At 30.7% G+C, this 17,164-nt stretch overlaps 2 protein-coding genes across 2 annotated transcripts; both read left to right on the top strand.

The window, feature by feature from the left end:
* LOC109354766 (uridine kinase-like protein 5) lies at positions 1,829–5,874 on the top strand. Its single transcript, XM_019597474.1, has 14 exons — positions 1,829–2,044; positions 2,132–2,223; positions 2,620–2,689; positions 2,806–2,921; positions 3,149–3,245; positions 3,347–3,426; positions 3,498–3,692; positions 3,809–3,892; positions 3,974–4,034; positions 4,250–4,310; positions 4,811–4,904; positions 4,986–5,058; positions 5,240–5,322; positions 5,617–5,874. Exons 1-14 carry the CDS (start codon positions 1,927–1,929, stop codon positions 5,764–5,766), a joined length of 1,374 nt encoding a protein of 457 aa, XP_019453019.1. The 5' UTR covers positions 1,829–1,926; the 3' UTR covers positions 5,767–5,874.
* On the top strand, positions 10,441–12,931 carry LOC109354764 (GDSL esterase/lipase At5g33370-like). The gene is made up of 5 exons (XM_019597471.1): positions 10,441–10,742; positions 11,101–11,228; positions 11,397–11,639; positions 12,310–12,562; positions 12,660–12,931. Exons 1-5 carry the CDS (start codon positions 10,493–10,495, stop codon positions 12,890–12,892), a joined length of 1,107 nt encoding a protein of 368 aa, XP_019453016.1. The 5' UTR covers positions 10,441–10,492; the 3' UTR covers positions 12,893–12,931.

Below are 17,164 nucleotides of genomic sequence, written 5' to 3'. Positions count from 1 at the left end.
GATGTTAATTATCTTACTAACTCATTTCACTTAAGCATAAGATGGGATGACATAAAAGGAAAGGGGTTGTAATGAAAAAGGATTGATATTAAAGAGCCCAAAAATATAATAATGAGTGACATTAACAAAACTCACCCCTGAAAGTTATGGATAAGTATGATCTTAATTTATGATACTAAATTTCCTAAAGAGCCACGTTGGTTTACTAACAGGGAGAAGTTCAAGATTTGTCAAACTTGATTAATTATTTGGTAAATTGCCAGTACCCACCGTTTTGTAAAAAATGAAAGGAGTAAAATTTGGTTTGGAAACATCAAAGTTCAGATTCATACTCGTGTGATTAAACAAGAGACACACTTGAAATTTGTAAAGCTTTACAAAATGAGGGCCTCCCAAATTACGGTTACTTTTCAAAGATGGAAAGTGAATTTTCTATAACTTTAAGTCACAGTGAAACACATCAACACAGTATAGAAATCTTATATTTTGGTTTGTAAGGGAACACAAGAGAGAACTTACCAATTTTTTTTCCTTCTATCTACTGCCTTAACCAAGACTTGCAGGAGTGGGCAATCAGTTTTTTTTTTCTTTCTTTTCTGATTGCTTTTAGGTCTTAAACGTATAGTTACAAATTAGATTAAAATAAAATTTAAAATAATACCTAATGTTATTTTTATTCCACTATAAATATTCAGTTTTATCCCTAAATTACTAAAAATAGCTAATATAATTCATGAAGAATTACCACCTAGTATATCCAAAAATCTTAGAGATATAATTATGATAAAGATTAACCAAATAATTAGGGATTGACTATTTACAAATATATCTATTTGCAAATTAGTTGGAAAAATATTTGTGGTGTTACATTTACAATATCATTCATCATTCATTTTATATTACTTATATCTAAAAAGTGATGATGATTAAATATAAATAATGAGTAATAATATGCATAAAATAAACTCTTACATAGTAAAGATATACATTTTTTCTCTCTCAATATAGCTAGATAGTACATTAACTTGATATTATCTTATTACATAAATATTTTTAAAGTTCATAATATCTGTTATAAAATATTATAATTTTTGGATGTCCATTCTATAAAAAGGCATTTACATTAATTGTCCAATTAATGGCCCCATTATATTTTTACAAGACATTAATTATGTGGATCTCTAATATGACCTTTTTATGCTATCAAATTACAATCTCATAATAACTAAACAATAACATTACATTATTCCTAAAATCAAACATATCTGTAAAGTGATAATTATTGTTGGTAGTGGTTTTATTCGACTTTAATACAATTGTCTCCATAAAATAAACACTCGTATTCATTCTTTGGAGGAACATGATAAAGCTAGCTCTCCCTTATTCACATATTAATAAAACTCGGACAATGATTCGCCATCCCAAATGATGTCTTAAACCAGTAATACTGAAACAAAAACAAAAAAATAATAAACATTTAATTATTTTAATTAATATGATATATTTTCATTGGTTTGAGACATTTTTTAAAACATCATATCCTTGTCCCTAAAACTCACATATTCTTGCTTTGCTTATATTACTCATGAAATTCACATTTATTATTTGTCCCTAGTTAACAAGAAAATACATTACTTAGCACAACAAGTCAACTAATAACACCATTCTTTAAATAGAACTAAATAACCAACAAACATAAAGTGAATTCTAAGTGTGAAAAAGGGTGTATTAATCAAATAAATTAAAGTTGATTAATCTATGAGTAACAAATTTTCCATAACACTAGCAGTGACTAAAGGTGATTAATGCACCTTAGCCGAAAGTGTTGGGTTGTCTTGATCTCTAAGTACATAGGTACATGTGAATGTGTTGTATATATTGCAAAGATCATAGATATAGATAATTATAATAATAATAATAATAGAGATGAATAATTCAGAGAAAGATGTTACATTGTTATTGAATCAAAACATTAAGGACAATGTTTTGCTTCAATCTAATGCCTCTAATGTTACATCTACACCAAAGCAACCATTTTTCATTGGTAACCAATGTTTTGTAAGTAACTTTTTGTATTATAATTTCATAATCAATTTTGGGTTTTTGAGAAAATCAGATTTTTTTTCTTCAGGTGTTGCTGGTGGAACTGCATCTGGGAAAACATCAGTGTGCAACAAGATAAACAACCATTTTCGTGATCAACATGTTGTTCTTATTAATCAAGTAATTAATTTCTGATCTTATGTATATTAAAATTCTTTTTTCGAGTCGTTTAAAGCATGCTGGATTCCCAAATATTCAAGTCTGAGACTACAATTGTTGGGTGTTTCAGTCAACATCCCAAAAGGGATTATTTCTTTAACTCTAGGCTGAGGGATATCCTCGGTTAAACCAAAAATAAATTCTTTTCTATACCAACAAAACGTTAATCTAATAGTGTATGACTATACTGGATTCCCAAATAGACCAAAAGAAATGTTCAATTCTTGGGATGACAATTGTTGGGTGATTCAGCCACGCATCCCGAAAAAGATTAGTTACTTACCCAAAAAAAATATATTTTCTCTGTTAATAATTGATTCTGGAATTTTTTGTTATTCAACACATGATTTTTTATAGGACTCATTTTACTACTCTTTGAATGACAACATGGTACAGAAAGTTCATGAATATAACTTTGATCATCCTGGTGAGTACATTATAGACATTTTCTGTTACTTTGTGTAGCATATGAAAGACAGAATTTGATGCTGAATATGTTTGAAAATCTAACACAAGTACAATTGATCCTTCCTTAATTTTCAGATGCCTTTGATACAGAGCTTATGCTTTCATCTATGGAGAAATTAAAACTTGGACAAGCTGTTACCATACCGAATTACGATTTTAACCGGCATAAGAGAGCTGAACCTGGATGTAAGGTACTAATCTGCATTTTGAAGATCATACATATTCTAATAAAGTATTTGATATTTCTTAGTCAATATTTATCAATTGCCTCAGTTGTAAAATATTAATGTGTAACTTTATTTCATAATGAGATTGATGTATTTATACTGTGTTTATCAAAGCCTTGCTTATTTCAGCTGCATTTTGTTGATAAAATCTTTAGGGTCTTTACATTCCTTTTTCTTTTGATCACTTGTAGGTTAATCCTGCAGATATAATAGTTTTCGAAGGGATACTAGTTCTTCATGATTCTCGTGTTCGCGATCTTTTGAACATGAAGATATTTGTTGATGAAGGTTGGTTATCCTGAATTGCTGTCTTATGCATTCAGACAATACTTGGTAAAAGAACAGAAACAAGTTAATGTGAAGAATGTTAACACTCTATACTAATGTAGATTCGGATGTGCGCCTTGCACGGAGGATTCAACGTCTAGCTATTGAACGTGGCAGGAACATTCAGAATGTTTTAGATCAAGTTAGTGAAAACTTTCTTTATCTTATCTTAGATTCTTCCTTTGACTAATTACTAAACAAATAAATCTTCAGTATTCCAGATTTGTAAAGCTCAGTTTCGAAGAATTTGTACTGCCAACGAAAAAATATGCGGATATTATCATTCCGGGCGGCGGAGATAATGAAGTTGCCATTGATTTGATTGTGCAAAATATCCGTATGAAGCTTGGCCAGCATGATCTTTGTAAAATATATCCAAATATTTTTGTAATGCTTGCAACATTTCAGGTAAAATCTTAGTCATATTCTATCTTTTACATAACCATATAGATAAAGTTTATGATGTTGATGATGATCATATATATATATATATAATCTGAATCTAAATTTCTATTTGTATTCAGATTAAGGGAATGCATACCCTCATCCGCGACGTTAGAACAACAAAACATGACTTCGTGTTTTACTCCGACCGCCTTATTCGGCTGGTAAACAAGTTTGTGTAGATAGAAGTAATGTTGAAAATGATCATGAATCTGAAGCATGATGACATTGTACTTGTTTTTAAGGTTGTTGAGCATGGGCTTGGTCACCTTCCTTTTACTGAAAAACAAGTCAAAACTCCAACAGGTTCTAACAAACTTTTGGTTATACTATCTCATATATTTGGTGACTTTGTTGTAAATAACTTTAAGGCACACTATCATATATTTTCTGTAGGTAAATTCGTGTATGTCACGACCTGATTTTCGGCTGGGAACCGGTTCTGTGACGCCTATAATGTACATTTTAATATTACCAATACAAATGGTAAAGCATTCTTATGTTTAACCCTGTGGCTGCAGGATGTGTATACCCTGGTGTAATTTTCTGTAGCAGGCTTTGTGGAGTATCAGTGATTAGAAGGTACATAATTTAAGTGTTTTATTCAAGTTTGCAATGAAATATCTTGCATGATATGATACACCAATTGTGGAAAATGCAGCAGATACAGTAGTAATTGTGGTTGCAAACACTCTCAAAACCGCAATATTGCAAGTGCATACCATAATTTTTTTGGTATTACCAATGATATCTCCTCATCTTATGGGTACGTAACTAATTCCTTTCGGGATACGTGACTGCATTTCCCAACGAGCGTCACTCCCAGAAATCGAGTTCTTGACCTTTTGGTGATACTGAGTATCTAGCGGGGCCTTACACCACTAGACCAACGCCCTATTGGTGTTGCATACCTTAGTTTAAAACTAACTAGAGATGCATATTGCATGCTTAGCCTTATGAGTTAAAACCTTTAGTTTTGCACCTTTTTTCTCTTTATTTTTTGGTGTCTAAACCTTGAAGCATATCATACTTGTTCATTAATTTTTTCTATTTAAATCACTTTTCTTCAACTTCTAAATCAGTGGAGAAAGCATGGAAAATGCATTAAGAGCATGTTGCAAGGGAATCAAAATAGGTAAAATCCTTATTCATGGACAAGGCACAAATGGAAGACAGGTTTGTATAGGCTACTATATTATCCTACATACATTTTCCTCTTGTTTCTGCTTTTAGCTTATAATCTCAAATGTGATGCAGTTAATCTATGAGAAGCTACCAAAAGACATTGCAAGCCGTCATGTGTTGCTACTTGATCCAGTTCTGGCCACAGGTTTGACACACCACACCATATAATAGTTTTAATTGAGGATAAGCCTCGGGGAAACGCCAAGGTCGTTTTCCTCGTGACTGGCAAATAACGGCTATTTGTTTACGAGAATAAGGCTGCATGCATCTATCCTCCATATACTCTATTAGGTGAGAGCCTCGTGTCTAATAGTTTTAATTATCAGGAAATTCTGCTGTCAAGGCTATCTCTCTACTAGTCAAGAAGGGTGTACCAGAATCCAATATCATCTTTCTAAATCTAATAGCAGTAAGTAATAGCCTTACCCGTGCTTGTAATTCATCAATTCGGAAGACTTTAGAGTCATCTCACCAATGTAATTCATGGTTCTAGAGCCTTACTTTTGGAGGGGAATGGAAGACTTGAGAGTCATGAAATATACTAATGACTGGTGAGATAGCTCTAAAGCTCTTCCATTTCCATTCTGGGCGAACATCTATTGACGACAACTTCCGGGACAACTTTAAATTTAGAAAGGAAGTTGTTGAAAAAGTTGTGGAATTAATATAACATTACTGATGACAAATGAAAATGCATGATCAGGCACCACAGGGAATACATGAAGTATGCAAAAGATTTCCCATGATGAAGCTTGTGACATCAGAGATTGATGCATCATTAAATGAGAATTCTCGTGTTATCCCTGGCTTGGGAGAATTTGGTGATCGTTACTTTGCCACTGATGATGACTAAACCAAAAAACATGTTTCAGTTTCATGATACATCAACTTCTATCTACAAGTGATTACATTACTAGACACCAAAGTTTGATACCTTAGAAATAGAAAGAGTTCAAAAGATTAAAAAAAACTTCTGAGTTGTGAGACATTTATATACTATCCAACCTTGTTATATGTAAGATCAAATTTTGACAATTTATTAGACAATATTGTTCTAATCCATGGTCCTTGGAATGTTTTTTCTTCAAAATTTTGGTCTAAATAATTGTTATGGGCCTTTATACAATATTCATGGATACAAATGAGGAGGAATGCCATTTTATTTTCATGACAATTTGACAAAGATTAATCCTACTCATGATTTAGACAGGAGCCCAAATCTTAGGCCCATTCGTATCGAGCAGTTTAGTTGGATCCCCAATTATATTATGTAAAATTAAATATTTTAATTATCCTTTTGATTTCAAGAACGAGCCTTGTGTGTTGAGCACAATTCTAATAGTGTTTCCCCAATTCTTTAACTTTCTGTATTAAAACTGCTCACAAGAATATATGGAAGATATGAATTAAGTATTATTTTACATTTTTCTCTCTTATTGCCTAGTTTTTCTTATGCTATAATTTCTTACATTTAGCATCATTCCTTATCAATTTTTATGTTTTCATCAAGAGTACCATGCCTCCCAAACCTGCTAACAAGGAGAATGATGAGGCCTTCTTGTGAAAGTTCCCTGCACTATCATAGATAAACTAGTAGGTATTTCTACTCTCCCACCTCAACCACTAGATCCCCCATATATAGCCCAAATCTTGTTGAATCATCCATTATTTCAAATCCTAACCCTACTATCCTAGTACCACCACTTCAACCACTATATCCCCCTATCTTCGTCCCAACTTTAAACAATGCCTTTACCACCAACACAACCTAGATCCTGAAAGCTGCAAGTCAACCCATTTGATGGCTCTAAACCACTAGACTAGTTATTTTAGGTTGAGCAATTTTTTTAGTTATACCAAGTCCTACCACACCACCGTTTACGTCTCATTTCATTTTACATGAAAGATAAAGCCTTCAACTAGTTTTAATGGGCATTTCACTACTCTACTATCACAGACTGAGATAGTTTTACAAGGTCTTTGGAAACTCGTTTTGGTCCATCTTACTAAGAGAATCACCAAGTAGAGTTATTCAAACTTAGACAAACAGACACAGTTGCAGAATGCCAATAGTAGTTCGAGAAACTCGGTAACAAAATCTGGGTATCAGCAGAGGTAATTCTTAACTGTTTTCTATTTGGACTTGTCCCTGAAATTTGGCTTGAACTGGCTTTGCTATGCCATCTCGCATTGCAGATGCCTTAGGCCTTGCAAAACTGGTGGAATCCAAAATAAAAGACTCTAGACCTTCATGGCCAAGACATTTCCATCCCACAAACCCCACTACCCCGACTACACACCCTCCAACACCACACCCTACTACTCCCATTTTCCTATTTTCCCACTAATCCCATCACCCTCTACCAACCAACATTACCAATTTGTCGCCTCACTACTACTCAGATGCAAGAGTGACATGCCCAATGTCTATGTTATAACTATGACGAAAAATTGCATGCTGGTCATAATGCTAACAAATGAGTTTTCTACTGCTATTAGTAGATGATTTACAAATGACATATGCAACTCAATTATCCTCTTTAGAACCTATTATGGAAAAAATAATGCTTATCAATGATGAGCTTATCCATTTTCAACTTTCGAAACAAGCTCTTGAAGGCCAACCGCCCCCAAAAACCCTGTGATTTCAAGGCTCCACCACAGGCCACCTAATCATAGTTTTGGTGGACACATACAATTCTCATAATATCATTCAACCCCAGTTGACACACTACCTACAATTGGACGTGGATCCCACTCCTAAATTTCCAGTTATGGTAGGGAATGAAGCACATATTTACTGCACGAGTTTGTGTTCAAACACACTTATCCGATTGCAAAATCAGTTATTCCACATCCCACTTTATATACTGCCAATTAAGGTGTCGATGTTATTCTAAGCATCGAATGGTTGCACGCTCTTGATCGAATTACCTCTAATTTTGAAATCCCTTCTTTGATCTTTAAAATAAAAGATAATACCATCACCCTCTAGGGTGACTCTGAAACCCCTATCCATTAACCAACTATCCCACTTATGAGCAATATATTACACACTATTCATAACCTTATTTTACTATGATTAATGATTCTTGATGCCTAATTGACATTGTTTGACATGGTTTAATGTTTTAGACTTTATTAGAGTATTATTCCTAAAATGAGTTAATTTGGGGTTATTTAGTCTGATTAAATATATTATCATTTTCATATCATATTTGGTACCAATGACATTTTGGATATTATAGAAGTGGATGATATGTGTTGAAGTGAAGATTGTATTTTAGGACTTTTTAGAATTCGGTTGACACATTCATTCCATGACAACACACTTTACATTTTCGGTTTCCACTTACATTTTGCTCTACTAGGATTTCATTTCTTCCCCAATTTTGGTTTGCTTCAATTTCTATGGAAGGCTAAACTTATAGACTAAATTCATTTGAGAATGTTTCACAACTCTTGAGGTTTTGTTCTTAATGCAATTTCAGTTTCTTTTATATTGATTTCTTATATTCTATTTCTGATTGTGGTTTGCTTAATTCCATTGTTTAAAAATAGGTTTTGTGAGTTGATAGTCACTTAGTTGATTAACTGTCTAGTGCATGAATGCTTAATTCGTGTGAATTTGTTAACAATTTCATGCTTATGTTAATTTTGCTTAGTTAGAGACTTTGGTTATGGAGTTGTGAATTGATTATCGCTTAGTTAATTGATTCTCAATAAATTAGAAAGTTAATGGTTTGTTACTGCAATTGCTTTATGTTCATAACATACACAACTAAACCCCCTTGTATGTGAATATAAGGTGTTTAAATCATTGTTAAAAGATAATCCTTGAGAAATGACCTACAAGTAAAATGAGTAGAGTCAAAAGGCTATAAAAAATGTTAAAGTATATAACAAAGTGGAAGAAGTATAGTTAATCCCCAAAATTTATTCCAAGTCAACTTGTTTAGGTGGATGTACTTATTATCAAAATTTCTCATATGAAGTCATCATTTTTAGTAACATTAACATGTGTCATAGGATATGAACTCATCTTACATATATTTGGATTGATATATATATTTATTAGATTGATAGAGTATTATTCTATCTAGGATTTAGTTATTTCATTTTATTTGAGTTTATCTATAATTTATATATTTATCTTGTTAGTTATTATTTAGATTATTATTATCTTATAGTTTATAACAATATTTGTCTATATAATAAATTAATTGGACTGACTCATATTCGAGTTTGATTAATCTTTATCATCTTAAACATCGTTAAAAAGTTAAACATGTGTGATGGGTCATTACATATCCTCTTATGCATACTAATTTTCTTAGGCAAGGTGATAATCAAACTCACTATATAGAGATGTAGAAAATATGGAAAGGGCTATTGATTGTGACAATAGGTCTGAACTGCATTGCACCGTAATCTCAGCTGCATAATTAAATTAGTTGACTGAATTAGTCATCACCAACAAATGTTACTAGTTATAAAGTCTAAAAGTTAATCTAATTAGAGAGTTTTAAATATTTTGGTACATTCAAATAGTGAATAGAGATTCTAACTATATATTAATTTCTTTTACTTTTTTCTATTCTTCATGCAAGACCACATTATTCAAGTCAATAATATTATTAGGTAACGTATTAAACTAGAGGTGATTGATAAAATTAACTTTGGAACTAACTGAAATTTGAAAATGTGACTAATAATTAATAATATAGTTTTTTAGTGAGAGATGAGTAATGTAAATTTCTAAATATTTTGAATAGTAAAATTGGAAGATGAGTTATTGAAAGTTTCTTTCATTTTTTTAATGTTACTTTAAGTAGCATTCTAAAAATTAGTTCCAAATGTTACATTTTTCTTTTTTTTTTAAAGTTACATGTTTCTTTTAAATTTTGTTTAATGAACTACTCTAATAACTTATTGAGTAATTCAAAAAATTACAATCATGTGAAAAGCTACAAGTGGCATTGCCAAAGACTATATAAAATCATTTCCCCACATCTCTAATTTGAAAATACATATCCACTTCTTCAATTTTTGTGGTTCACTTTTCTATACATATTTAGCCGTTGAAATAATTTATGTTTTATGGGTTTTCTTTCTAACAATATTTAAGACATTTAAATTAAAAAAACACATGTCCATTTGAATTATTCAGTAAATAATAATTAAGACTACACCTACTTTTTATTATTATTTATTTATCCAAAGACTACTATATACCTTATATAATTATATTCATCAAGGTTTCATTAAGTAAGGTCTTAGTAAGATTAAATGAAATATAGAAACTTAAACTACAAAGCTATTGCAAATGTCTTTAAGTATTCTATATTTTCTTTGCATATAAATGAATCCAACCTATCTCATTTATGTCAATTTCTGACAATACCATTATTTTCAAAGCAAATTAAAGTGACCTCCTAAACTAGTGAGATTTTCACAAAAAATGTGAGACAAAGTTTACTATATATAAAGACTCGAACTTAATCTTCCTTCCACATCCAAAATTAAGTTCAATTCACTTAACAAAACAAACACAAACACAAACCCAAAGGCTTATTCCAATGGCTTCTTTCTCAAGTTTTGCTACATTGGCAATTATTAGCTTGGTTGCAATATTTGGAGTCATTGTCCCTAGAGCTGAAGCTAGACAAAGAGCTTTTTTTGTGTTTGGAGATTCACTTGTTGATAGTGGAAATAACAACTACTTAGCTACATCTGCACGTGCTGATGCTCCTCCTTATGGAATTGATTACCCTAGTCGTAGACCGACTGGCCGTTTTTCCAATGGCTATAACATTCCCGACCTTATCAGTTATATAAGTTTCCACATATTGTCATTAATTTCATTATTATATAATTTCTTATAAAGTTTCACTTGTTCATACATATCATTCTATGTTTTAAATTGCACTATGTACAGTTTTGGGAGTCTCCATCATAATTACAGTTATATCAACATTATTTTCTCACAATCGCAGTATAAGGTATTTAATTAAGAATGTCGATTTTCTCACAATCGCAGTAAAAACAATATAACTGCGATTGTGATCGCAACTACTATTTAAAACATCGACATTCTTAATTAAATACCTTTTTTTCATGCATCTTCCTTTAGTAATCAATCATTGATCATATAATGTACATTGTATAACTAATTGTATTATTTCAGGTCAGAAACTTGGTTCTGAGTCTCCATTACCATACTTGAGCCCACAATTAAGAGGAGCTAAGCTCCTAGTAGGTGCTAATTTTGCTTCAGCTGGAATTGGAATTCTTAACGACACTGGAATTCAATTTGTAAGTTGATTTCTAGTTAATTTCTTAATTCCCTACAAACTTATCATTTTAGGTAAGAGAAAAAGATATATACATCATTAATCGTGTAAGAGTTTCTTATACTTTCATTGTACATTTATCGTTCATTTTTAATCATCATTGACTTTTGTTAATGGTACTTCTTAATAGGTAAACATAATCAGAATGTATAGACAATATGAGTATTTTCAAGAGTATCAAAATCGAGTAGCTGCTGAAATTGGAAGATCAGAAGCTAAAAGTCTTGTGAATCAAGCACTAGTTCTCATCACTGTAGGTGGCAATGATTTTGTAAACAACTATTACTTGGTCCCAAACTCAGCTAGGTCCCAACAATATCCACTTCCTCAATATGTCACGCTTCTCATTTCTGAGTACAAAAAACTTTTGGAGGTAATTATATTAAGAGAAAAAGATGTATCTACTAATACCGTAATGTGTTTTTACACTATCATTACATCATTATCGACTCTTAAAAAATGTAATATAAATGAACGGTAAATGATGTGTTGAATGTGCATAAATTTTTATATGGATAATACATATATAATAAACTCATACATTAATACTCCTTTCTTCTGTTTTATAAACTCATATATTGGACTGGTTTTTATTCTTGGTTACAAACAAATGTTGTAACTACTTCTTCAATTATGGAGTCCTTCAAGCATATGAATTCCTGAGAAGTGGTAAATGTGCAAAATTGTGGAGAATGCTTTGGTTTGTCGTCGTCTGGTCTGTGTGGCTTTTGAGAAATGATGTGATTTTCTTGGAGAAGGCGCCGAGTTATGTGAACCTTATTGATCTAATTCAAACTAGATCTTGGATTTGGTTAAAAATTCTGTTTCTTTTGCAAGTTGGTGCATGAATCCCAAAACTTGTATAGGACTTCATACTACAAAGTTGACGTTGACGTCTTGATCTCTTTTGTATTGGGTGGACACCCCTTATGCTCGTTTTAATACAATTTTTATTTATCGAAAAAAAAATTAGATATCACAATCTATTATATTCAATAAATATATATATATATATATATATATATATATCTATTGTGTTGCAGAAAGTGTTTGATCTTGGAGCACGTAGAATTCTTGTGACAGGGACAGGACCATTGGGTTGTGTTCCAGCAGAAATGGCACAACGTGGAACAAATGGACAATGTTCTGCTGAATTACAAAGAGCTGCAGATTTATTCAACCCTCAACTTGAAACCATGTTACTTGAACTCAATAGAAAACTTGGCAGGGACGTTTTTATAGCTGCAAATACAGCAAAAATGCACAACAATTTTGTTAGTAACCCTGCAGCATTTGGTACTACTTAAATAACACACTCTATAAACTTCAATGTTGCATTCATATCATAGGTTTAATATGTTAACATTATTCATGTTGTTGCATTAATTGGCAGGGTTTACTACAGCAAAAGTAGCTTGTTGTGGTCAAGGACCCTTCAATGGTCTTGGATTATGCACACCACTTTCTAACCTTTGCCCTAATAGAGATTTGTATGCATTTTGGGATGCATTTCATCCATCTGAAAAGGCTAATAAGCTTATTGTAGAAGGTATTATGTCTGGTTCTAAAACCTACATGAACCCAATGAATCTCAGCACCATCTTGGCTTTGGATTATACCACATGAAGATATACAAGCCCTAGCACTATATTATATTCACCTTCATGGCTTTATTTTAAAAATAATAATTGTAGCAGGTGTGATTTTAATTTCATGGTATTTAATATTAATAGAGAAAATGATTAATGGAAGAAGGAAACTTATATGTACTGAAAAATTACATTGTTCTCTAATTTTTTTCTTATATATATTATTATTATTAGTTCAGGAAGAAAGAGGAACACTAGTTAGTGGAGAAAGAGAATTTAATATCAGTTAAATTTAGCTTTCAACCTCAATTATCAAATTGAGGTTTATGATTCAACATTGATTAAATAAAAGATAAAAGTAGATAAAAGATTTATAACAAAGGTGTAGAATAAATAACGATCTTGATTTTTAACTACAATTGATTTTGTTTATTGACTTTAGACATCAATTCAAAATCTTAGCTAATATATTTTGTTGACTTTAAGCCTCTATTAATATCACAAAAATGACCCAAAGTTAAGTTTTTTAAAATATAGGCCAAAAAAGTGATATTCACTTAGAATTTTGAACATTTGGTAATGTTTTCTTAATCAAAGAGAAAAATGTCAGAAAAACATAATAATATGCAATATTAAAGTAAATGCAAACAAAAAAAAGTATAAAGTGATATTAGTTAGTTTAATTTCTTAAGTAAAAAGTTGCCTTCTCAAATGAAGTTCCATTCCCAAGTTTTTCCTCACAACGTTTTCCAAATTCATTAATATTAGAATCTTGAAGCACACTTAGGTTATATAACCTCCAAAACCTAGTAAAAAAATTGACAGACCCCGACCAGTTATATATCATGCCAGAAGTAGTAGTGGTCTCATATCTATATATAATCAAGATAAACAAGTTATAAAAAACTAGATAATTATTATAAAGAGGTATACTTTCCATAATAATTGATATGATGTATATAATTGATTAGTTTGTTCTGAAATGTGGAAACAACATAAAAAACAATGTAATATATTATGGGCCTATATAATGGATTACTGAGATTGCAATTAAAATGGGTGAATTAGTTGACTACAAATTATGACCATTTTTTCTGTAAAATGAAGAGTTAAAGTGCAGCGGATGATATTGTAGAAAATAAACAAGAATAAATCAAAGAGACAAGGGAGAAGAGAGCACACAAGGATTTTATATTGGTTCATCTTCTTGTCCACCGAAGGCTACGTCCAGTACTCTTGGAGTACAAGAGATTTTCCACTAAATATTATGAGTTGTAATTACAATATCTCACCCTGAGATATCTGTGTACTTTACACACTCACTAATACTTATACCATTAGAAAACACATTTCCAAGTAACTCTATCCCCTTTCTATTCACACCCCGTGAAAGAAAGTATTTACAATGAATGAAGAATTATAACAGTGGCTTGGATTACCTTTACAAGTATGAAATGTAGTATCACTTGCAATCCAATAATTCTCTTGTATACTAATTAATATTGCTCAATAGGTTTGTAAAAATTTGAAACAATTACTTCAAGTAACTCAGAAAAATTCTCTTTTGAAAGTTTAAGAATTGAGTGCAAAAATGCAGAAAAAATAGTGAGAGAATTTTTCAGAATCGTGTGAAAGTTGTATGAAACTTGTGTGTAGTGATTATCAGTTTCAATGCCTTTATATAGGCTTTCCAACTAGCCAAAGTGTCTCTTTGAAAATGTAAGAATTGATTGGAATGAAACCATGTCTTTTGGGTTGAAACTCATTCACTTTGAATTTGAAAATCTGATGCAACAACTCTCAGTAACCGATTACAGCATTGAGTAATCGATTACTCAAATATTCTGTCCAACAGTGAATTAAAATTCACTTAGAGTAATTGGTTACTCAAATTTGAGTAATCGATTACTCCAATTCAAATATTGTTAGATAACTGATTCTCACTCATGTAACATGTTACTCAAATTTCACTAACCTGATACACAATATTTTGAAAAATGTTTTCATTTAAAACTTAAAGTGTTTCAATTCCTTTTAAAATATTTTGAGCATTACTACTTTAGTATATTAAAGAATATATGATAGAAGTACATATTTAGACTTACACTAATTTTTTTGAAGTTTTAATCTTTTTGATCTTCATAAGTAATATTCTTTTTCTTCTTTTTGGTGATGTTGACGTCTTCGTTAAAACATTGCCAAAGTCAAAAACAAAGACCTTCTTCGCATAAACATTTATCAATTTACTCCAAACTTTTGTTTTTCAAAGTAAACATTTCAAAACATATTGCAAGACTTTATAGCATAAAATCATCTTTATAAAACAATTGGCAACCAAAACTATAAACTAGAATTTATGCATGATTGATTTTAGTCCTATCACTCAAATTATTTGTTGCAAATGTAATCTTAGGTCTCCAAGAACACTAGAAGAGTAAAATTTATACTAGTCTGAGACTAGTCTTCAAATAGTCTTTGTTCTTGTCCAAATCCTAATTATTATTTTGCTTTTATCTATGGTTTGACTTCATGAAGTGCTTCCTTTTTCATCAATGCTTAAGTTTTTTGTCTACACATTCTTCAAAAAAAAAAACAAGAGGAGCATGTGAGGGGAAACATATTTTATTATAAAGAGTATATACCTCTATATGTCGCTCCTTATGATTGGGAATAAAAAAATATTTAATTATTAAATTTTTAATTTAAATATAATTTTAACCAATCACAATTAATAGTACCTAGAGTGACATACTATATGAGACATCAAATATATCCTATTAAATAAATCGGTCCTAATTGATAACCACCACACCATTCCCTAGCTTACATATGTTGTCTTACTCCTCTGTGTCACTATGTGCAGGAGATATAATTGACCAGAAAAATATTTAATAATTACAATTTTAACTTAAATCATTTTCTTTAACCAATCAGAGATGATGACATAAAGCGACATAAAAAGTGAGACAATAAATCTATTCTCTTAACCCACTTCAATATGAATAGTTACCCACATTCCTTTGGACCAATAAACAGTGGCCAAAGAATTTTTTTTATTGTACCAAGCATAACCAACATGTGTGGGTGAAATGCTGCACATGGATAGGGTTGTCGGGTTGTAATCACAAATCATGAGTTAAAATATTAAAAATGGTCTTTTGGTATTCAAAGTTATTACATATAGGATTTAATAGATGTATACTAATCGTATAAATGTTTTTTATGTTATTAACAAATAATTCATTATTGATTTATTAATCATTATTTACTATCAAACAAAAATAATATAAATCAATACTGGATGATATATTGACAATATAAAAAACTTTATATGTCAGTGCACATATTTAAACACTTCAATATAACAATCCTCCTAATACTCCACAAAGTGGAATGCTCAACTCCTTAGTTAAGTATATGAACATATTCGTTCCATCTATATACTTTAATATTTAACATTAGGAAGGAAATACCATCAATTCTAAGAAAATCTTAGTGAGTAAATTTAAAGTATTAGATTTTTAAAAACATGAAAAAATTAAAGCTATGAAATGAAGGTTTGATTAAAAAAATTGAATATATTACTCGGGACTCAAATTATTTGAAGAGCTAATTGAATGGGTGGATTTAAATGTTTCACTTTGTAGCTGTAGAAACATGCATGTTTTTATGTCCACCAATAAAAAGTATATGTTTTCTTGTCCTAAGTATTTCTGAAATTTTAAGCAGCAACATTTGTTGGTGATGACTAATTAAGTCAACTAATTTAAATGTGGAATTAAGATTGCGGTGCAATGTAGCAGTTAAATGCATTCCACTTCTGAAGCGATTAAAATTCTACCACACTGGGCCACGGAGCCAATAATTATAAGTGTAATTTCTATATATTGTTCGTATATATATATAATTATTGAATTATTTATTATTAATTTATATTACTTTTCGGAAAATGAAAGAATATCGATTGATATTGTATAAAACTTTTATACTGTTAATATATACATTCTTTTCATTTATTTAAAATTAATGTTATATCATCCTACGAATTCTCCTACAAATTGACACAAGTGACTTAAAATAAAGAGTTTAAAATGTATGCACTGTTAGTGTAAAGTTTTTTATACTGTTAGCACATCATACATCATTGATTTGTAATACTTTTTTTCTAGAGTCAACAATAGTTAGCATATGAATAGTAGATAATTTGATGAAGGTGTAAAAAATATTTACACTGTCAATATATACATATTAAATCTTAAAATAAATCATTAATAAACTGTAACATGTTATTTTCTTAGGTGAATGTATC

This window comes from Lupinus angustifolius, chromosome LG08, assembly GCF_001865875.1.
Source record: "Lupinus angustifolius cultivar Tanjil chromosome LG08, LupAngTanjil_v1.0, whole genome shotgun sequence".
NCBI lineage: Eukaryota > Viridiplantae > Streptophyta > Magnoliopsida > Fabales > Fabaceae > Lupinus > Lupinus angustifolius.
The sequence above is the reverse complement of the archived record's forward strand: the minus strand, read 5'-3'. Positions and strand labels throughout refer to the sequence as shown.

Bases quoted from the DNA above. Each gene is read 5' to 3' on its own strand.
- LOC109354764 (XM_019597471.1), top strand. From the start codon at position 10,493: ATGGCTTCTTTCTCAAGTTTTGCTACATTGGCAATTATTAGCTTGGTT. The intron at 10,743-11,100 runs GTTATATAAGTT...GTATTATTTCAG, and splicing joins TAACATTCCCGACCTTATCA to GTCAGAAACTTGGTTCTGAG. The intron at 11,229-11,396 runs GTAAGTTGATTT...ACTTCTTAATAG, and splicing joins ACGACACTGGAATTCAATTT to GTAAACATAATCAGAATGTA.
- LOC109354766 (XM_019597474.1), top strand. From the start codon at position 1,927: ATGAATAATTCAGAGAAAGATGTTACATTGTTATTGAATCAAAACATT. The intron at 3,246-3,346 runs GTTGGTTATCCT...ATACTAATGTAG, and splicing joins GAAGATATTTGTTGATGAAG to ATTCGGATGTGCGCCTTGCA. The intron at 4,905-4,985 runs GTTTGTATAGGC...AATGTGATGCAG, and splicing joins AAGGCACAAATGGAAGACAG to TTAATCTATGAGAAGCTACC.